This window comes from Nematolebias whitei, chromosome 6, assembly GCF_014905685.2.
Source record: "Nematolebias whitei isolate Nwh7 chromosome 6, NemWhi1, whole genome shotgun sequence".
Classification (NCBI taxonomy): domain Eukaryota; kingdom Metazoa; phylum Chordata; class Actinopteri; order Cyprinodontiformes; family Rivulidae; genus Nematolebias; species Nematolebias whitei.
Genome location: NC_056503.1, coordinates 40,109,491 through 40,133,872, shown reverse-complemented (window position 1 = coordinate 40,133,872; position 24,382 = coordinate 40,109,491). Strand labels below are relative to the sequence as shown.

Below are 24,382 nucleotides of genomic sequence, written 5' to 3'. Positions count from 1 at the left end.
GGGAGGACCAGACATCTCTGTTCACAGCCACTTCTTCCAGCTCCTCTGGGAGGATTTCAAGATGTTCCCAGACCAACCTTGAGACCACCATGTCCTGGGTCTTACCCGGGGCCTCTTCCCAGTCGGATATGCCCATAGCATCTCCCTGGGGAGGGACACCGGGAGCATCCATACCAGATGCTCGAACCACATCAGCTGGCTCCTCTCGATGCGGAAGACCAGTGGTTCTACTCTGAGTCTCTCCCAGATAACTGAACTTCTCACCTCCATACAACTTCATGGTAAATCTGATGTCATTTATACTAGTCAGAATGTAATTAGAGCTATCTCAAATAAGTATTGACCTGTCTAAATAAAGGTTGAATGAAAAAAATACTGCTTAAGACTCCAAGAAGTCCAGATATTCTGAACTGCCATTTGGTATGTAGTCAGAAATGATCATCAGAGCCTGTCCCCCACTCCCCCTCCCCCCACCCCACCCCCGCCCAAAGGCATGGGGAAGATATCCGCTCATGTACTGGGAAAAGCTTCAATGCAAAGGCGCCAAGCCATGGGGCTAAGAGTAGACCCACACCAGCTCGGTGCCTCTCAACATAGGCAACTCCAGAGTGGAATAAGGTCCAGTCCCTCTCAGGAGATTCGTACCGCAGCCCATGCTGTGCATCGAGGGGAGCCCAACTATATCTAGTTGGTACTTCTCAACCTCACACACAAGCTCAGGCTCTTTTCCCACCAGAAGTTAAGCTCCAGGTTCTAAGAGCCAGCTTTGGTAAGCCTGGGTCAGAGCACCAAGGCCCCCACCTTTGGCCACCACCCATGATGTTATGCACCTGACTCGCATGCCCCCTCCTGCAGGTGTTTGGCTCACAGGAAAGCAAACTGATATTGCTCATTTGGGCTGAGTCCAAACAGGCCCCACAGGTAGAGACTTTGTCATCAGGCACTCACCAACTAGCCCCTCCCCCAGGCCTGGCTCCAGGGATGGGCATGGGTAACCCATGTCTGGGCAAGGGACACTGAGCTTCTTGCTGTTTTCTGTCCATTTGAGTCTTTGGAATCACTCTTTTTTCTAGTCTGTCACCTAGGACCAATTTGTCTTGGGAGATCCTAACGGGCAATTACAATTGGCCCTGACAACATATCTCCTAGGATCATTCAGGTGCACAAACTCCTCCCCCATAATAAGGTGACAATTCAATGAGGAGCCATCTTGTGAAACATGAGGTATTTTGATAACAGACTCACTCACACACACACACATACACACACACACACACACACACACACACAAGCACGTTCTTGTAAGCATACATTTTAGAGACTTTTCACTGACTTCCATTCATTTTCTATAGCCTAACCCTGACCCTAAACCTAAACATTACTAGTACATGCTTATCCCTAACCCTAACTCATCCGTAATTCATATCTTAGTTCTAAACCTAACCCCTAACCCCACAACGAGACTTCTCCTTATGGTGACCTGGCTTTGGTCCCCATAAAGAACAGTTAGTTCCCACAATGCATGATTTTTTTTTTTTTTTGCAAAATTGGTCCCTATAAGGTAACCAAAAAAAAAACCCCCCCCCCCCCCCCATCACACACACACACACACACACACACACTTGAAAAAAATAATGTCTGCGTTCAGCTTTAAATGGCAAGTAATAAATATGTGAGCCAAAGACATTTATAACTAATTTCATAACAAGCAAGACTAGGATTTTTTTACAAGCTTAAATTCACTGCCAAAAATAATCAGTGCTCCTTTTCCCTTACCATCTGTTTCAATTCAGGGTTTATCATTATATTTGTTTTTGTTTTGTTGTTATTTACATGTTGTGCATAGTGAAAATCACATGAGCTTCATCGTGTTATAGATTTAACGTGTGAAACTTTTAACACAAAAAAAGAAAAATGCAATTGGAGCCAACTTATATCCCAGGAAATCAGTGTGAAAAATAAAATAATAAAAGGATTACACAGTAATCTTGTTTTTTCTCCATTTCAGTACTAAGCAGTATTACACAGACACTTCACACATGAGTGCTTTTGTAATTAGAAAGATAATGATTTAGTTTTAGTAAAAGTAACTTCCCAAATTAGCAATTATTGTAATTACAAGATAATTGTTGTTTGCCATCATTAGACAATTATATATCTTTATTTATAGACCAAAACAAACATGTACATTTATTAATGAAAGGCAATCTGGAACAGGTACAATCTATAGAAATACAGAAAAGTAAGATGGTTGTCAAACAGCAAAGTTACACAACAGTAAACTTTGTCCACAGCATGTGTTCCATTAGCAAGTTTTAACAAGTACCCCATAAATAAGAGAAAAGGCTAATGAGAATTATTATTATAAAATAATGAGCAACCAGCTACTGGTCAAATACGAAGTTTATCATGACTGCCTTCTAACTAAAAATACACAATGTTGCTTTTCTTAATTAAAGTACATGCAGCAAAGTCAATCTCTCAGCCCATGCACTAATGGCATACTGAAATATAGTTTAAAAAGTGGTTCATGGCAAATACACCAGCAGAAGACACAGAGGCAATGATTAGATGTCACATAAAGGGATGAAGGCCCAACAATGTGTCAGTCATCTTCATCAAAAGCTAATAAACACTAACACAGAAATGCAGAATAAGGACATTTCTTTTAGTTTCCCACAGAAGAAAGGTGATTGTACTGGTTATGTAGATACGCTAATAATTGTCTCCAGTAACAGCAATTATCTGTCTTAAGTGTCACTGGTGGCAGTAAGTAGTTTTACCTTTCAAAACACACAAGCTATTGTTTTTGTTTTTTTTGTAATTGGAAAGAATTGAACTAGATTTTTATGCTTTTTATGATGCTTTCAAGATAAAAAAATGCTACGCACAAGAAAAGTACAAGAACACTCTTGTTCCATTGGTGAGGATGTTTTATTAGGGGTGTGACACAAATGTGAAGAGTCTTAATTTATCATCATGAAGCTCTTCTAAAATCCACAGTCTGACCATGGTGCTGGTACCTTTAGATTCAGAAAACCTGACTGGACATCCCAGAAACGCTGTCACTCAGGCAACACATAATAATCTGCAGATGCCCCTGGTGAGCCTTGGCCATGCGTTCTGCCACATGGCAATCACACGGCTCAGTGCAGAAACACAGGCACAGCGTCCTCAACAGCACCGACTGTCACAGACCTGGAAGCACCAGCTGCCCTCTAAGCAATGAATGCACTGAGAGTGACCAACGGACTCCCTGAAGTGTCGTTCTGGACACCGAACACACAGAGGTTAGAGGAGCTGAACTAAGTGTTACGCAGCACTTTTATCCATTCCAGTCAAGGAATCTTTAATCTGGTTACCTTTATTTACCATCTAATCCACCTTACCAAGAGTAAATTTTCTAAATCCAATTGCAATTTGATAAATTTTCTTTTAGCAATTAATGTGCATGCTAAAGTATTTTTGCTTTCATATTGTTCAATCCTGATCCAGGATATTAGCAAAAAACACATAACTCATTGATAAATTCAAACAAACTAAACGGGGTCATCCAGACATCGGTGTTTAGACTACACTTTGTCCAATACAATTATGTGTTCAAACTAACTAAGTTAAAATACGTTTAAAAAATATCATAGTCTTTGTAATAGTCAATGAAGCGCCACAACCATATTTTTAATTAGGCTTCATCTTAAATCAAACAAGAGCAAAAATAAATCAACTGCAAAACCTCTTATGGGTAAAGAGGGTCATTTACTTCCAAGGACATCACAAACAATAAAAGATTATTTTAAGGAACTGTCACAATCTTACAGACTTTAATGGAAATTAAATGCATTAAACACCAAAGCATTGTGCAATAGAAAATAATTTAGTAACACCTCAAATGCAGTTGTGGTGTAAATAAAAATCAAATGTCGCCCAGCTAGCAGATTCCACCCCAAGTTTTGCTTTTAGCCCACAAGCTGTTTTTGGCTGACAGGTTTCAAACACTGCCAAGGCCAAATAGTCAAAGGAATTCAATAGCTTCTTCACATCCGTGCTGAGTTGTTGCTTAGAGAGTAAAGAATGCCAAAAGAACAGATGCCAGGGTGTTAACAAAAATTTACTCTTTGTTCAATGGCCAAGTCAGTAAATTGAAAACTTCACCTGTCAATCCATCCCTTAGAGGACCAAGCCAAAGTCCCAGAAGAAAGAAGAGTAACTGAGGTTTTACTGGAAGTAGATGTTAAGTTGCTTAATCAGGACTGAAAAAGACTAAGATGTACTTTTACTGTGATGGGATTACTCCAAACAATATTAGAATTGTTCAATAATACTACACATTCTGATTACCAGCTCTCACGATCCTGACACACAACCACCTTTAACACCATTAGAAACAATTAAAAGGGGATGTGTCCAATCTCAACTAAAAATAAGAAAGACAGTGGAAAAAAAACTGTAAAAGTATTTAAGATATGTTATGAAAGCAAAATATATAAAACGAACAGTCCAGTTTTACTGAAAGACTAACTAAACTCTGCTTCTACTGTTTGTTCAGCTTTATGCATAATACCTCAAAAAAATATTACCAGTGCAATTTCACTGAGCTAAATATCAATAATACAAAGAACTGCAGCAAATCATAGGCCATCATATTTATGTACCATGCTATTTTTTCTGCTGCTAATAATATTTGAGTAAGTCAACAGATGATAGTAGTTCAAGTTCAAGTCGAGTTTATTGTCATTCGCATCATATGTGGTACAGAATGAAATTATGTACTCAGGATTCCATTTACACCCAGAAATAGCAAAAATATAAAGTATAAAAAGAAACAGTATACAGTATAAGGACCTAAGATATATGCTAAATGAACGTCAAACGGTACGTTAAAAGATCTAAGATATACGCTAAACATTAATAATGTACAACAATATGGCATAAAAACAGCAGCCCGAACATGTAATGGAACACAGTAATGACTAAAGTGAGTAAAATGTTGGTTTGTCACAATTGATAATGCCATCACAATATTTAACAAAAAAAAAGAAGTTTTTTTTTTCCTAATGTCATGCAGACTTTGCATACGGGAGTATTTTAGATTGTGTTGCTTTTCTCTGCTTTTGCTTTTTTTAACTGGACCAGTCATTCTGTGTTTGTCTGTTTCTCCTTCCTGTTCCTCTCAAACCCCAACCGGATGAAGCAGATGGCCATTCATCCTGAGCCTGGTTCTGCTGGAGGTTTCATCCTGTTAAAAGGGAGATTTTTCTTTCCACTGTTGCCAGTGTGCTTGCTCAGAATGGGAGACTGAAACCAAGTGAAGATTCAAGGTAATCAATTGGCTTCCTTGTGTAGATACATTTTACTAAATGCATTTTTTTATGTATGTGAAGGTTTCTGTTCAGTGCCCTGAGATGAATTCTGTTGTGACTTGGTGCTATATAAATAAACAGAATTGAATTGAATTTTGTTCATGTTTACTCTCACCTCACTTGTCCATTTCTGGACTCTCATAATCCTCATTAAGGTCACTGGGTAGCTGGTGTCTAATCAGTGGGTGACCTTTATTTTCACAGCTTTTTCTTTCTCTGTTGGAACAAGGCTGTTTCCAGTTGGGCAAAATTCTTACAATATTTATTTGCAAATGTTCAATGTTTCAGAAATGTTCATGAAACATAAATCTAGAAAAATCGAATTATACCTTCAGATGTTTTCTAGATCAAGCAGTGTCAGTGAGTGCTTCAGCAACAGGAGGAAACGTCTTCAACTCCGCACTTTTGAAGAACATTTATTTTAAATACATGTAGAACAGCTGATCTACCACTCAGTGCTAATAATTATCATCCTAGCAGGTGTTCTTTTTATCTTAATTGAGGTGTGTCAAATATGACAGACATCAGTAGTAAAAAGTGTGAGGAAAACATGCCGAGGGCCAACAAATCTACATCCCATATAGTGGAACAGCAATTTCTCCAAAATTGGAAAATTCTTACACACGTCATGATTCTCCACACATCAAATACAGAATAAATCAAAAATGTTATAAAGTGACAATTTTCACATGCAAAGCCCTGTGCATGAAGTATTCTGGTTAAACTGTAGCATTTAATTTATCGGTTTCATGTCTGCAAAACAAAACTGGTGCGTTTCAATCAGTCTTCATGGAGAACACCTACTGAAAGCAATCCAAAGCCTGCTGGGTCTGAAAATCAGCAGTTACCCGGGAAATAACACATCAAGGCCTCACTGTGTATGACTGGTACACCAAGAAATTAAATTTTACACATTTATTTTCAACAGGAACTTTAAGTTTAAAACTCAAACTATACAGGCAGGGCTGTGAGCTCAAGAATGACAGTGTGATGTCAGATGGGGGGGGGCGGGGGCACTTCCAAAAAAGTGCACACTTGGCACACACAGAGATTCTCCTCAATACACATTTTAATTCTCTTTTAAAAAGGCAGAGCTGCACAACACAAAGTCTGGTCTACTCTACTTGAAATATCAATTTGAATGGAAATGGCAGTGCAGTGAGTGAGTGCAGTAATCTAGATGTTGAAATGTAATTAACTTCTTCTGTATAAAAAAAATCCATCTAGCTCGCTGCAGGAATACTGACTCATTTGCAAATGTGTTTGGGTCCATTTCAGCGGGTCACCATGTAAAGACTTGGAAAAATGATTAAATATTAAACAAAACCTCATTCTACCAATATTTTAAAGTTTATATGTTTATACTTCGACATTTCCCCAATAAACTGCACAAATAAATTATCAAGTAAAGGTAATACTTGCACATACATAAGACTGATGGAAGGAAAACTTTTTTTTTTATATATAAATTCATATATGTATGATTGAAGAAACATTCCAATGCTTTTCACATAGGGAGAATGTTTTGCCCAACACCAGAAAATATGAGATAAACAACTTGCAGATTAATCAAAAGGCAGCTTTATCAAGCATGTGATTCTTGGATTTGGCCATCTTTACAGCTCTTTCCAACACCCCACATTCATGTTTACAAGGCTGTATTTAGAAAACTGTAGCGCTGTCCCAAACTGTGTTCCATATAAGGCATCTAATTCCATGCTGAATCATCCTCAACCAAATGCCACAGCAGTAATCCGTCTCTGCTTGAGACTCTGGAGCAACAGTGAGGCTCTCCATCCAGATGTTCCTTTCAAAGCTGTCCAGCTCCCACAAGTAATAGCATTAGCCCAAGACACACATTCAGCATTCAGACATTGCTTGAAAATTTGCAGTCAATACACTTTTAGATTCACCATACAGAGACTGAAGTACATTTGCAAAGTAACACATAAGATAAGCAGTGCATGATGTATGACAGCTATACACTGAGCACAATTATAAACAACACTTTTGTTTTTGCTTCTATTTTTCATGAGTTGAACACAAAGACTTGTTCTTTGTACCCAATGGGCCTTTTTCTTTCAAATATTGTTCACAAATGTGTGTCAATCTGTGTTAAAGAGTACTTCTCCTTTGTGGGAGATAACCCATCCACCTCACAGGTGTGGCATATCAAGATGCTGATTAGACAGCATAGATGTGTTTTAGGCTGACCACAATAAAAGGCCACTCTAACATGTGCAGTTTTATCACACAGCACAGTGACACAAATGTCAAAACTTTTGAGAGAGCGTGCAATTTGAACGCTGACTGCAGGAACGTCCACCAGAGCTGTTGCCCATGAGTTACATGTTCATTTTTCTACCATAACCTGTCTTCGAAGGCGTTTCAGATAATTTGTCAGTACGTCTAACCGGCCTCACAACTACAGACTGTATGTAACTACACCAGCCCAGGACATCCACACCCAGCATCTTTACCTCCAAGATCATATTAGAGCAGCCATCATGACAGCTGCTACAACAATCGGTTTGTATAACCAAATAATTTCTGCACCGTCAGAAACCATCTCAGGGAAGCTCATCTGCATGCTCATCATCCTCATCAGGATCTCCACCTGACTGCAGTTTGTTGTAACCGAGTTGAGTGAGCAAATGCTCACATTCGATAGCGTATGGCACGTTGGGAGAGGTTTTCTCCTGAATCCCAGTTTTCCCTGTACAGAGCAGATGGCAGACTGTGTGTATGGTGTGTGAGTGAGCGGTTTAGTGGATGTTGGCTGATATTACCAATGTTGCTGTCAAACTATTTATCATAAAATGTTAAACCAAACTTTAAAAAGCAAACACAAACCTCCTTTTGATGGGTCTGACTTTATTATGATGATTTCCTAAGGAGCAAGTGATAAATCAACATTCCAAACATTTTTAATGTGTTTTTTTTGTTTTCATGCACTTTCCCCACACATACTTCTCAGATGGTTCTGTGCAACAACCATCTAGCTAGTGTGTTTAAATTGTAGAGAGCACACAATACTCTGACTGTTAAAGTAAATTAAACTTCTGTGCTTACTTTATGTATACACGTTTTTGTTCCCATTTAATTAACATATTCACTTTTGTCTGAAGTGATGCAGCAGTTAAACTTTAGTTTCCAACAGCACAATTGTAGTCCATCAAAATTTGCTGCATTTTATCAGTAGGGGAAAAACAGCAAACATCAATGTCTATTACTTATAATCAAAGAATATCTAGGAAAAATGAGTCTATGGGACATTTGGTAAAAAATGATGCAGTTTTCTTTCATTAAGCTGATACCTTTGTAAACCATGCATTGTAAACCAAATGCCTGAGTTTTACTCATCCCTTCATCATATTTGAGGTTTTTCAGCTACTTAGAATATGTACAGTATTTGATCCAGTGCTTAAAGGTCTGAGGTGTTTTAATACAAAAATATAATGGAACCATTTAATATGTGCTGTAATTAAATAAAATTAAAAAAGGAAAAGGGAAAAAAATAATAAATAAATTTAAAAAAAAAACACCCAGCTCACCATATTTTCCATATTGGCAATTCCACATCACTGCAAGATCTGGTCCTTGACCAGAGGTCTGGGAGCTTGAAGTTGTCTGCACAGAATTTGATCTGATCTCAAAATGTTGTTCCTTGAATCTGTTGGAACCAAAGGCTCTGATGACCACTGGCACCACTGAGGCCCTGACTGTAGGTGAATTCTCTATTTACTTTTTCAGCCCTTGGTATTTTTTTCATGATAATTAAAGTCTTCTAAGAAGTTAGAAGAGTAGAATCACAGTGATGTTGCTGGCTTACCCCTAATATGTGGTATACTGATTATATAAATATATAATATGAAGTATGAGGTGACAGACAAACAGCTCATAAAAACTAAACAGACTAGGCCATAAATGAAAACATATTCAAAGCAGGTCCAAGCCATCAATGATGCATGCTTTGTCAGGCATAATACAACAACGAGCATTCTCAGCACACATCATTAACAGTGTGGCTCATGTGCCAGAGAAAATGGTGAATCTGTCACTTCTTTTAATGTGAACCGCATGTCTTGGGGAACACAAGTTGAGTGGGTTACATTTTCTTGCCTGTGTTCTGTCACTTGCAGAGGTAGAAAACAATTGGAAAGAAAGCAATAGTTGTAATGGTGAACATGACTCTGTGTTTGAATAAATACACTACTCCATAGGCGTCGCAACCATTATATGTGAAGGGGGCAAGTCCCCCCCACATAAAAAAAACGTTCATTTGGAACCCCCCCCCCCCACACACACACACACACACATACACACACACACACACTTTTACTTTGAAACATTAGTTCAGGCGGCGCAGTTTCTTTCTTCGTGAACAAATCCATTCCACTTATCAATAGGAGAATACTCAAGCCACTAAAACTCCACTCCAGATTGTCCTGGTTACCTCCAACTCTACACACAGAGCAAAAACTGTGCAGGCAGCAGCTGCTGAGTCTCCTGCTTCGGCAGAAAACGTGCACAGGTGGAGGAGATGGAGACACCTCTGTGTTGCTCGCTCGCCAGTTTAGCGAGTCTAGTGCAGGGTTGCTGTTTTTTTTTGTCTCCCCTCACCTCTGCACCACCACTCCCCCTTTATTTATTTATTTAATTTTGCAGGATGCCTCTATGTGCCTCCAAACATCTCAGAAATGGTGTATTTTAATGATAAGGGAATTGGACATGGATAAGGACAAGCTGTCAGTTTTTAGATTGCCCATCTGATCTAAAACAGTAGTTCAATTTTATTTTAATTTACACAAAAAAAAATTGCAGATAAAATGCTCAGGCTGATCCAGACATTTTGGTGTTTGAATTTATGGCAAAGATTAGACAATTTTTGGTCTTTCTGGAACGAGGATCAGATCACACCAAACTAAGAAACAAGTAAGAGGCAAAAGGACAGTGGCAGTGTGATGGAGACACTTAGAAATTGACTTGCAAAATGGTTAGAGAAGGTGGAATTGTGATCAGAAAGTCACTGGTTTGGCTCCCCATACCGACAACATCAAAATGTAGGTGGGAAAGTTGAAGCACCCACACCTACTTCCACCCTAATTTTCCCCTCTCTGGGCCTCTGAGCAAGGCCCTTAACCCCCACCATCTGCTCCTCTGGATGTCTTCGACAGCAGCTCTCTGCTCCACACAGAGGGCTGTGGTAGCTCAGTGGTCTGTTGTTGCATCACTACGGGCATCTGATGTAAAAATAATTGTCAAGTCTTCATGTGACTTAGTTCGCTGTGGAGACCCTTGAATAAAGGAGCAGCCGAAAGAAAAATAAATAAATAAATAGATAAATAATTCCATCCATCCATCCATCTATCCATTATCTTTTACCCGCTTTTTCCATTTTGGGTCACGGGGGTCGCCGGTGCCCATGTCCAGCAATCACGGTGCGAAGGGTGGGGCACACCCTGGACGGGTTGCAAGTCCATCACAGGGACACATAGAGACAAATAACCATTCACTCTCATTCTCACCTAGGGACAATTTAGAGTTACCAATCAGCCTAACATGCATGTTTTTAGACTGTGGGAGGAAACCGAAGTACCCGGAGAAAACCCATGCATGCACGGAGAGAACATGCAAACTCTGCCCAGAAAGGCCCCTAGACTGGGATTTGAAAAATAAATAAATAATCCAGACACAAAACCATCCAAGAATTATTGTGTAGAGTCATTTTGATTTGCACACTCTACATAAAAAGTAAATAAGGTTTTTGGTTTATCTTACATGAAATAAACCCAGTCTTACACTAGAAACAATAAAAAGTCTGCAGACTCGCACGCTAACTTGTCATCTCTGTGAGACAGTGGCAACACCAGAGGGTTCAACTGCATCCGAGTGCCTTTCACTATTCAGCACAGTCAGCTTCACTGGACCCCAAATCAGAAGTTCACAAAATGCAATCACAGATAAGAGAAGGCTCTGTAAGCTCCTGACGAGCGTACTCTGTGGCAGATATATTGTAAAAATGGACAAATCTTAGACATTTCTGTTTGTTGTTGAGAGGTGGCACACATTTCAATTCATGGGAAGAAATTGTGTCATTTCATATTCATTCAAATTTTCTTTTGGCAAAAATAAAAGCCCCTGCCACAGCTAATTTATCACTCTGACTCCAATAAGAAATCAGACTGATATTACAGTACATAATAAGTTCTTCTAAATTTGAATTTTAATCACACTTTGCCTATTCAGTCATATTGACAGGTACGCGCTGAACATATTAATGCTTTATATTTCCAAGCACTTCCATAATCACGGTAATTTTAGCAGGGCCACTGATGTTATCTGCACTTTCAATATGTAGTTATCAAACTCTGTCCAATTGGGTCCAATCTGCACAGTGGCAGGAACACTTTGATACAGAGCTGTCTCTCCTCTGCAAACATTAGGGATTGTGCATGCCTGATCAGAGATGATGTAACTCATCTCCATAGAAATAAGAAAACAGGGCCTCGTCTCTACAGGGGAGACAAAAGATTCACACTTTGGTCGACAATTGGATCATTTAAAACTGCAATTTTGAAGGAAAAAGCCTGAGTACACCTATTACTCCTCTAGTTGGTCTAACACACATTTCCCTGACCAGAATGGGCCAACAGATCAGCAACTGACAACAAATAACTATAAAAAAATCAAAGCATGTTAAAGTAAAGTGGATTAAGATCATGTTGCACTTCAGTTGGTGATTTTGGATGTGCACGAATATTTCATATTTACTTGAAGCCACTCAGTGAATAAGAGACATTTTATGCATTGGATATTTTTTGGCTGCTGTAGTTCAGTGGTTAGGCGCGGCAGTCTTATAATCCTGGGGCTGCTGGTTCAAGCCCAGGTAGTGTCAGGAAGGGCGTCAGGCGTGAAACAATTGCTAAGGGAGACCACTTCCTCAGGAGGCTGAGGCGAGCTGGACTGGAAAGCTCAGCCCTCACCTCCTTCTGCAGGTGTGCAGTGGAGAGCATCCTGTTCTCCAGCATCAGCGTGTGACATGGAGGTTGCACAGCTGCAGAAAGAAAAGCACTACAGAGAGTGGTGAAGGCTGCACAGAAGACTGTTGGAGTCACCCTCCCCAACATCACAGACATCTACACCTCTGCAGGAAGAGGGCCACCTGCATCATGAAGGACCCCACTCACCCAACGCACACACTTTTTGCCTCGCTCCCCTCAGGAAGGAGCTTGCCGAGCATTAAGTGCAGAACCACTAGACTGAGGAACAGCGTCTACCCTCAAGCTGTTAGACTCATAAATCCCTAACCAGAAAAATTCCTGTAAATACTCTTTAATTGGATATTTAACACTTTATGCTGCTGATTATCCATGCTGCTGATTTCTTGCCTTTAAGCTATTGTATCCACCCATTCACAACAGATTCATGCTCAGGCTGCTGGTTAATTAATACACCATATTATATTACACTATTATTGTTTAACATATATCTTAGATCCTTGTATACCGTTTCTTTTTTAAACTTTAGATTTTACTATTTCTGGGTGTAACTGAGACCCTGAGGAGACAATTTTGTTCCACCTCATGTACCACATGTGATGTGAATAACAATAAGTCACCTTGAACCTTAAATCTTTCATGCAAATTCACTTGCGGTGGCAACCCCTGCAGAAGGAAGCAGTTAAAGAAATATATGCTGGGTTTTGCTTGTAAGGAAGGTTATTTTTGCATAGTAACAGCACAGAGTAAGCATGTTCTGAGGTTAGGCAAACTGCAAAGCAACCTGCACGGGAAAGGTGAATTTTTGACATCTAAAACAGTTCCAACTTCAAAATGTCGTAGCCCTTCAAGTGAAAGCAGTATTGTAGACTTTTATACCAACTGATTATAGTGATTACCGTGTCAGACAGTTAGATGAATGGGTTGTACAACATGACTGTACAGCATAATGATGTCTTAAGAAAAAAGTTTTAAAATACATTGCTGAAAAATGAATTCTCACAATCAGGAGATGGCTGTGACTTTAGTAAAACATTGCCTCACTGAGCTGGGAGATGCTTCCCGGGATGAGCCGTGACATTAATTTAGACAGCAGCCAAATAATACACAACCGGCATCTCTCTGGGGTAGCCCCGCATGAGTGAGCAGAACAGATGAGCATAAAGGAGCAAGACTAAAGGGGAAATAAATGTAAGAGAATTGTGGCTTCTTTTTTTTTTTAAAGTTGTTTGACCTTTCTCTTTAGCATTAGAGCACAGACAGTCATCAACCAAATCACACATGGATCAGTACCCAGCAGCATTCCTGCTGGGTGAAGATATCTGCTTGATACACATTAGTTACCTAAGCAATGGATCAGTAAATGACTGACAACGGCATTCAACTTAGATTGGCTTTAATTAGGTAGATGAATAAGCTGTTTCACTAATGAGCACATCTGCATATAAAAGTTGTAGGGAAGAAAGATATTTTGCAGAAACTGAAAACAGGAATGTGCTTGACTGTTAAAGAAAGCAAAAACATTTGCAGACAAAGCAGAACACAACACATGCGCTTGGTTTCTTTGTCCTTGGTTGAGGGTAGGAAAGTGCATTATTGGCACTTCTGAGTCAACTGACAGCTGAGAGAGATTTCTTTTAAACAAACAATTTTACACAGAATCAGAATTTCAATTTTCCTTCAAACCCTAAGAAGATTATCATGAAGTGGATCAGAGGAAACGGTTATTGGCAGAAATTGAGTGACTGTACAGAATAAATTTACTGAGGAAGCAGAGCACATAGCCATGCATGCGCTTCAAACTGGACCTAATATAAAGTTTGGTTAGGAACGAACTTATGAAGGTAAACATCAATGTAATGAATGCTGAAGTTAACTAAATACTGAAGAAGTAACATTGTAGGTACATTAAGAACATGGATGTAAACTGGTAAATGGACTGTACTTATATAGCACCTACCTTTCTTATCAAGATGCTCAAAGCACTTTACAACACTGTGTCCTCATTAACCCATTCATACAGCACTCTACTTTATCTATAATAATCGATAATAATCACTCTTTATCACATTCGTACACTGATGGAACACACATCAGAGGCAATGAGGGATTCAGTGTCTTGCCCAGGGACACTTTGGCATGTGACTGCTGGTGGAATCAAACCCCCAACTCTTGCATTGGAGGACGACTGCTCTTGCAGCCGCAGCAGCCCCAACTCAATTGGGGTTGTCAATTCATGATGGTTCTCAATGCAAACTCAATTGCATGGTCTGGGTAAATTTGAATTTCTTATTAAACATAATGAAGATACAAAATAATACTCATTGATACACAAACGTATGTTTTCAAATTATAGTAGACCTATTTGTTGGCATCATTTTCAGCAAAGCCACAACAAGATCACAATTTCTGCAGCAGTGTTCACGACCCTGAAAACGTGTTCCTCTCCCCCACAGCTGCAGCAGCATTAAAATGTGACCATAAAATATTACATAGAAAAGTGATACCATGTACACATGCTGTGACTCTTCTGCAGTAAAAGTAAATTTATATTTAAAAAAAATAAAAAGCAAGACTTGAGTTGGCAGTTTTCCAAAGTAACAAGGAAGAAAACCTTGAGGGATATTTGTAAAACTGTAGCAGGACATATTGATCCAATATTGATCAGAGTGTGTAACGGACTCAAGAGTGCAGAGAGATGGAGCTGAGTGAATTCCAGTCATAACTGATAGCAGCCTGGGCCAAACAAACAAGTTCCTGGTGTTTCCATGTCATTTGTTTGTTGTTCATTCAGTCTGGTGAGAATTAATTCTTTTGAGGACCCCCATGTAAAATATCAGCTATAATTTAATAAATGGATATTCAAACATGATAAACTAAAGTGATTCCAGGTAACATAAAAGCTGATTAAATACAGCTATTTTCAATTAATTTACAATTATGTGCACGTTTTTTATAATGTGGGACATTGTGAATTTTAGAGGACTGCTAAAGAAGCTTTTAGTGACCACTTAAATCTCTTCTTTAAGCAATCGCATAAAAAAAGTTGATACTGTAAGTTTCCTAAGTGCCCAACATCCATATTTAAAGCTGCTTGCGTTTAAACACAGAAGGAACAAAAAAAGTCTCAAAGATGGTTTCCACACAAGTCTTTGCAAGTCGCCACACTTTGCAGGCAGTAATGGCAAATTCTTTGACAAAAATAAGCAACAATTAGCACAAAATGTCACTAATTTGCTCGTTATTTGAAAATATCTAAGCTTTTATCATAGATTTTTCATAAATTCTGTACATATTTTTACCAGATTACTCCTCCTGTGGCCTGTAAAACCTACAATAAAAAATTACAAAAAGGAAGTATCTAGAAAACAATGAGTATAAAGAATAAATGTTATTTTACAACAGCAATTTTTGATGTATTTGAGGTTAATTTTAATATACAGAACACTAAATAATTGGGACAAATCACCCCTAAAGAAGGAAAAGTCAAAAGAAGAAGACCTGATCACAAATCAGGGAGTTAGCCACTTTAACTTAATTTTCACATCTGCATACAGGAATTTGATATTGGGAGATTTAGTTGGCCTAAACTTTAGAAAACCTAATGAAGCTTTGAGAAACTACAAACAAAACACACTAAAAGATGAAAACATGACAAGGTTTTATCTCAAGGGGAGAAAAAATATGGCTTTTCAATTAATATCTATCAGCTGTTGAAAGTCTTGTTTACGGTCCCTCATTGCAGAGGGAAGAGAAGCGACTGGAAATACCCTCTGTCCGTCTGTTCATGTTGTGAACATGACACTTCTAATCAGGTGTGTGGCTACGTCTAAGCATAACAAAGGTTCCTTTTAGGTTGTCATGTCAAAGTCCAAGATGACTGCCCCACTAAATGTATACAGTAGTCCCTCGCTACTTCGCGGTTCATTTTTTGCAGACTTGCTCTATCACGGTTTTTCAAAGCAAGACTGGACATGACACACAATTGGCTGATTGATGGATGAGCCACACGATCGGCATGGACTTTTTATTTAAAATAAATAATTTAAAATTATTTAGTACCTGCTGCACCTTTGTGCAGCCCACAGCTGCAGAAAAAGCTTCCTTCTGCAGCTGATCAGCTGATCTCCATGCAGAGCGGATAAGTGGGTGTGGCCAAGAGTGCAGCCACAGAGAGCTGAAATCATACCATTCTGTGTTGGTTTAGAGCGCTTAGAGTTTAGAAACGGTTAGAATATTGCAAGATGATCTATTTCATGTTGCTGTGTTCATTCATACTCATCTGCTCACACAGACTCATGTTCGTGCTGCTGTTCAGCATATTGTTTTTATGCTGCTAGTACTTAGTGTATTTTTAGCTAACATTTTTCTTAGATCTTATTACAGTTTTTCTTTTACATTTTTAATACTTTGTTAGATTTAACTGGGGCCCTGTGTACACAATTTCGTTCCACCACATGTACCACATGTGGTGGAAATTACAAGTAAAGAACCTTGAATCTTTGAATCTGTTAAGAGTGTGGGAAGGGTTTAAAACACCTTAATATATCAATACCAATATAAACTACTACTTACTATTTGTACTACTGTTCCTACTTAGCGGTTTTTCACTTATCGCAGGGCTTCAGGGTACAGATCCCCAGCGATAAACGAGGGACTAGTGTTTATGTAAACCTTGTGATTTGGATAACTTGAAATATAAGCAATGTGCCGACTTCCATTTGGTGTGTGGCTGCATCTAGGTGTAAAAGCGATCCCAGTCCTAGGGGTGGCAGAAGACTATATGGTAGCCAGATCCACCATTGGCCGTCACTTAGTTTTGCTATTATGCCTGGTGGTGGATAAAATTTCTCCCTCCACTTGCCAGCATCTGTCATCACTCTGTTTTGCCTGAAACAAGCAAAAATAAAAAATAAATTAACTAAACCTACCCACGTACCGCTTTTAAGTTTGTTTCTCCTTATAAAGATAAAATTGTGCAGAAAAAAAAGACTTCCCCAAATTAAAAAAAAAGTTTGTAATCTTATTTATGAACTAAGTTCAACTTATTAACAAAAATAACTTGCCTTTCAAGACTCAGGCACCCTGACTCAATTTCAATCAACGACTTGTTCAATAATTATTTTAGTGACAACTATCAGCTACTCTTTAGTCATGCTGCAGGAAACTGTGAGGCAGCTGAGAATTACAAAAAAAGAAAAGATCAATTTTATTATCTACCACAACTGTGGAAAAAAAAAATCTCCTTTGACATGCTCTGTATTTATCATACACACACAAGAACAATTGAAACATTTAAATAACTAAATAAAACATAATAAAAACCACATTATCACCATTAAGATGAGTCTACTTAGCTTTGCTTAAGAACATTCCTGCTGATGGTACAAATGATTCTCTATAAATATTCTTCCTGTAGCGCCTGTTTGATGGAAGCTTCCAGAAACAGTCGTGTGGTGGATGTGAGGGGTCCTCGGTGATCACTGAGCGGCTGTAAAGTCCGACAGCGGGGGCTGAGGTGAGCCACTTGTTGCACTTGATTGTTTAATTATTCTGTGTAATTTTGGTTTCTGGTTTACGTTAATGAGGTTGAACCGGGATGAAATATGAAAAGTTAAAATGGACTCAATCAGGGACTTTCAAATCAAGGTCAGTGTGCTCCTGCTCACATGAAAGGTCTTTAGTTTACTCAGCATGAACAGACGTCGCTGAGCCTTGTTATAAATTGAGCCAGTGTGCTGCATGTGAGAAAGACATGTCTGCGTCCATCTCTGCGCCAAGGTACTTAAAAGAGTCCACCTGCTCCACCTGCGTGGAGGTGGCTGTTATGGGATGTGTGGGGGAAAACCCAGAGAAAAAGAAATGCTTTAGTGTTCGAGCCTGAAATCCTCAGACCTGTTTCATCATGTGATGACAGGAAGCATTAAACCACAATATCCCTCAGAATGATCAGATTTACAAACTTGATATAATGTCATAAACCTGCAAGGAACAAAAAAGGGAAACTGACATTAAACAGTTCTTCTGTGCCATTTTATACATTTCACTTAGCTAAGAGTATCTGAGATTTCATTTGGATGATGGAACAGACAGAATAACAATTTCTGTGTGATCTGGTCCCAACATTGCTGCAGAATAAAGTTACATTTGCATTAAGTGACTTGAGGTTAAAATAATGTTGTTGCAGAGAATCAGATTGGTTAGTTTTCAGTAAAAGAACCACATTAATGTGTAAAGAGCATTTGTTGATTAAATCGGTCATTTAAAAGTTTGAGACCTGTATATCACGTAAAAATGTCTGGTTACATTTAAAAAGCACATAGAGAAGATGTTTTATTCCAAGCTGGAGCAATAAATAAAAACCCAGAATTCAGAGGTGAACAAAGCAAACTGGAAGCGTGATAACGCAAATGTGAACCACTTGCACTGTGGGGGGACTGTTTAAGACTGCAGAGTGGCATTTCTTGTGCATATTTCTGTAAAAACAGCTCTGCAAAGTGTCAATGACTCCACCTACTGCAGTAATGCTCTCATGTCTGAACATGCCAAGGGCTACAATTTGTTCTGCTCCACAAAGTGGGTCTCTGTTGAGCTAGAACAGGTTGTAATTAATCTCCAGTGCACTAACAAGGAGAGGCCAACTCCAAACTGTGGTTCTGCAGCTGGCCGAAGCTTAAAAAGGTACTACTTGGTATTTTGTGCCACACTGCACTAAAAGAAGAAACTGGTTTATTTTACAGGTTCTAAAACAAAAGTAATGGTCTCCATCACTTTGCTGATGAGCTACAATTAATGAAAATATCAAATGAGAAGCTTCAGATTTGGTTTGTAAAGTTCTCATACACAAACTCAAACACACTCACTGTTATTTTTTTTACAACACAGGGAGGTTGGGACTTTACTAAAGTGAAAACTTTAAAAATGGCTTTGCTGTTAAATCCTCTCAGCCCCCTGCACCTTGCATGAGCGCGTGCCTCACTTTTCATGCATGTTTCCTCCTGAGGCACTTGGACTGCAAATCATGCATTACAGTCAGAGTTTAAATATGTGCACAGTGCATGCTGCGAGCATCAACACTCTCATTTTGCAGCCCTTGAACATGACTCCAGACCTGGATGAATAAAAGGTGCACTTACCAAATTGAGCACCGTTTCAACAATATCCCGGTTGCTGACAGATCCAGCCTGGATGAGTCCGATGAGAACAGCGAATTTCGTCTTGATATTCCGGATGGGAACCGCAGGATTGATCATCCCAGCCGGGAGGACCGCTGAGCCAGAGCCGGACATCATGATGGTTTTGGCCGCAGCGACGTGGAGCCCGGGACCAGGATGACGGTCCGAGAGCGACAGGGAGCCCGGCATGATGATGACTGGCACCGGGTTCTCGCTTGTCATTGGTACCCGAACCCACTCAGGGTTCAGATGCCTTTGCTAATCTCTCAGAGGAAGGTTTAAAAAAAAAAAAAAAAACAGCAAAATACTCGCAAAGCAAAATAAAAAATAAAACAGACGCAAAACACGAACAGAAGCCTTCTCTGCCAGTTGAATCCACTCCGGGGAGTTCCGGGGAGTGAGTCAGGTGTGTTGTTGGTGACAGCCAGTTAACGGAGCTGACTGACCTGCACAAAGATGCGTGTGTGTTTGTGCGTGCGTGTGTGTGCGATGCGCGTCTGCGCTCCACAGCTGGTGTCAGCGCGTGTTTCCGCCCCCTGCCTGCGGTTCCTCTCCTGCACTGGGATCATGGAGCTCTGAAACAACTCGTTCCCACCGATGGTGAAAAGATAAGATTTAAAAACCAAAGACTATTGCTTCACACGTTCCTTGTTTATGTTTTAGTCTTGGACATTAAAGCAGAGCAGCCAAAACTTGCGCAGGTGTTCTTAATAACCTCACTAATTACCTCAACTCAGGCTTTGAGAAGTCACCTCGGTGTTTACAGGGCACCTGCAATTTCATCAGGAAAAACAGGGTCTAAAGTGATTGAATTTGAATTATGCATTGTTTCTTAATGGTTAGCATGCATACATAAGCCTGCACACAGAGTGTATCCACAGAGTGGTCCTGAAGCCACTCCTTTGAGATCTTGACCATGTGCTTTGGGTCATTGCTGAAAAATGAACGGCTCCAGTCTGAGGTCAAAAGCGCTCTGGAGCAGGTTTTCATCCAGGATGTCTCTACATTGCTGAACTCATCTTTTCCTCTCCTGACCAGTCTGACAGTTCCTGCTGCTAAAAAAACATCCCATAGCATGATGCTAGCACCACCATGCTCCACTGTAGGGATGTTATTGGCCTGATGATGAGCGATGCCTGGTTTCCTCCAAACATGACACCTGGCATTCACACCAGAATTCAATCTTTGTCTCGTAAGACCAGAGAATTTTGTTTGTCATGGTCTGAGAGTCCATCAGGTTCCTTTTGGCAAACTCCAAACAGGTATGTGCCTTAAGGAGTGGCTTTTGTCTGGCCACTCTACCATAGTGGTTTGCTGCAGAGATGGTTGTCCTTCTCCTCTCTCCACAGAGGATCGTTGGAGCTCTGACAGAGTGGTCACCTCCCTGACTAAGGCCCTTCTCCCTCCAGAGCTCAGTTTAGATGCCGGCCAGCTCTAAGAAGATTCCTGGTGCTTCCAAACTTCTTCCATTTATGAATGATGGAGGGACTGGGATCATTGGGACCTTCAAAGCAGCTGAAAGTTTTCTGTATACTTCCCCAGATTAGTGCCTCAAGAGCATCCTGTCTCAGAGGTCTACAGATAATTCCTTTGACAATTCCTTTTGTTTGCACTCTGACATGAACTGTCAACTGTCATACCTTAATTGTGCATTTTATGAGGCTTTCTGAAGAAGATTTTTTTATTAAACATGATGAAAAATTTGACTAAATTTTTTTAAACTTCATTAAACTTCTCTAAATTTTACAGATAAATTGTTGCCACTTAAGGTTTTACATTGTCATGGAGATTTGATATTTTAGATTTCACCAACAATGGATTTGTGGGGGGCAGCACGGTGGCGCAACTGGTAGAGCTGCTGCCTCTCAGCGAGCAGGTCCTTGGTTCAAACCTCGGTCCGGGGGCCTTTCTGGGTGGAGTTTGCATGTTCTCTCCGTGCATGCGTGGGTTTTCTCCGGGTACTACGGTTTCCTCCCACAGACCAAAAACATGTATGTTAGGCTGATTGGTAACTCTAAATTGTCCCTAGGTGTGAAAGAGAGTGAATGGTTGTTTGTCTCGTTTGACTCTATGTGGCCCGGTGATGGACTTGCGACCCGTCCAGGGTGTACCCCGCCCCTTGCACAGTGATTGCTGGACATGGGCACCAGCGACCCCCGTGACCCAAAATGGAATAAGCGGGTAAAGATAATGGATGGATGGATGGATGGATGGATTTGTGTGCTCTACAGATATTCTAAGAGCTCTTTTCTGCTGTGTGACTAGTGGCTGTTGTGATATGCATTGCTCAATGCAGTAGAATAAATAAGATAAAAACCAATGAACTGTAAAGAATGCAAAGTGACTTGGTGTGCAGAAAATTTGGCCATAACTGAAATGCTTCTTGATAATTTAGTACAGCTGTATTTAATGTGCAATTTCCAGATAATTTTATCTTCTCTTATCATCTCAAGGATTTTAGTTTCATGTTCTCAGTCTATATTAACACCTATTATCTGTATATCTTGGTGCTTTAGTTTATTATTAGTAAATACCATGAGTTTATTCTTGCTCAAGTTAAGTACTACCATATTTCTGTCAGAGCAGTTTGTAGTTTTGATGAGTTGTGATGTAATAGGGTCCCAAGGTTGCTGTAGAATCTCATTTGAACCTAAAATGTTTAAATCCTCTGCAGACAGAATACATTTTAGGATTTGTGATACTTTGCAAATGTTATTAATGTAAAGAATGAATGACTTTGGACTCAATACACACACTTGTGGAACACCACACACAATGTCTAAACATCTAGACTAAACTTCTCACATCTTCACAAATTGTTTCCTGTTCTTTAAGTAGCTTCTCATACTGCAAATGCCTTATTTGATTTAATTTAAGAATATTTCATGATTTATTGGGTGGCGGCACAGTGGCACAGTTGGTAGAGCCACTGCCTCGCAGCGAGAAGGTTGCTGGATTGAATCCTTGCTGAGGACCTTTCTGGGTGGAGTTTGCATGTTCTCTTCGTGCATGCGTGGATACTCCGGTTTCCACCCACAGACCAAAAACATGTTGTAAATGAGTCCTCGAGGCTCAATGGGATTTACCTGTATAAATAAATGTTGATTGATTGATGTTAGGTTAACTGGTAACTAAATTGTCCCTACATGTAGGTGTGAGTGAGCGTGAAAGATTGTTTGTCTCGTGTGTCTCTATGTGGACCAGTGATGGACTTGCGACCTGTCCAAGGTGTACTTCACCTCATGCACAGTGACTGCTGGATGTGGGCACAAGTGACCCCCCATGAGCCGCGACCCGAAAAGGAAGAAGCAGGTAAAGATAATGGATGAATGGATGGAGAACATTTAAAGCTTGTTATGTTAAACGGTCACTTCTGAATTCATATCAACTAAAGAGTAAACAGTGTTTTTTTAATGAAAATGTCATATATATATTTTTCATATTGCTGGGAAATTGATCGGTTTGTAATATTCTGTTCACAAATCTTCAATTATTAGTTGTTGTTTTTTTTATTTTACATAGGATGTTTAAAATTATAAATTCCAAATGGAAATAATGAATCAAGATACCAGTGTACCATAAAACTAGGCTAAAACAGATTTAAGAGCCTTCAGCTACTGATAAAGGTATTGTTCGCCTCATTATAGTGGGAACATACGCTTCCACTTTAGAATCCAAGGATGAATTAGACAATACTTGTGAAACCATTCTGAATGACTTTTATGTTTGAATATAAACCAAATTTCAGAAAAGGGTGTTCTACGTGAACTGCATGCATCAAACATTTCTGAAATATGTCCAGTAGAGGTCCTTCTAACTCCAGGGCATGAGAAATGAATATGTGAAAATATAAAGCATTGTGCTACACTGGACCAAATTAAGATGTGCTTAATAATTAATAAACAGACAGAGGCTGTGGGAGGTCACCACTGTGCAAATAATAGGAATAATGCTTTTCTCAAAGATATTTAGGTTGTTTGTTTATTAGCATCCTTGTTTTATCTGCTGGAAATAATTGCTTGTTTGTTGACTTTCTCTTTTAAAGTTAGGCTTGAGATTTACTTTCAGTACAAGCTTTTATCATAATTTGTTATCTGATAAATCATTGTCATGCTATCTGAAACTTCACAATGTCTGGTTTTACAGTTAAATGTGAGTAAAACAAAGACACATTCCTAGGTGGCTCAAGTGTTAAAGTTATTTTATAACAACTGTCATGTCCTCAAGAAAACTGCAGTACTTTCTTAATATGAAGATGAAATGTCAGTCCACACAAACTTTAGAATTAGTTTTATTTTAAAAAATGTCTCAGGTACCTTACTGTGTAATACAGTACCATAAAGCAGGTATGATCAAATCAAACCTTAAGTCATTTTCCCACAAACAGTATAGGTGAGGGTTTTAGAAAATTACACCTATTTCAATACTGAGGCAAAGTAAAACCAGCTTACAATCTTGTACTGTGTGTACTAAAAGAATGTTGACCAATATTTAAGAAATTAACATATATATATACTTTTTACCCTCGGTCATATGTGCAATATATACAATTTATTTGAATTTACAGTATATTCATACACATATATACAGACACATGGGTGAACATTATAATAAGTATAGCTTTAATTCTGAACTGCATAACATACAGGCTTCTCAGAAGCATTTAACAGTTTTAATGTCCTAGACATTGTAAATGAACACAACAATAATATACATGCAATATTAAAGATAATTAATCTTACAAGTTCAGCAACATCAAGAAAGTAAATAACATAATGTCAAGGACACTGGAAGAATAATTAAATTATTATTGAATAATTATACTCAGCACCTCTAAAATGTCCTC

General features: G+C 39.2%; 1 protein-coding gene across 1 annotated transcript in view; it reads right to left on the bottom strand.

Annotated features, from left to right (window-relative positions):
• Positions 1-19,758, bottom strand: part of nbeab (neurobeachin b) — a 249,282-nt gene extending 229,524 nt beyond the window's left edge. Inside the window, exon 1 of the mRNA XM_037677882.1 lies at positions 19,498-19,758. Within this exon, the coding sequence (XP_037533810.1) occupies positions 19,498-19,758 (261 nt within the window). The remainder of the gene's footprint in view (positions 1-19,497) is intronic.
• Between the last annotated feature and the right edge of the window lie 4,624 nt (positions 19,759-24,382).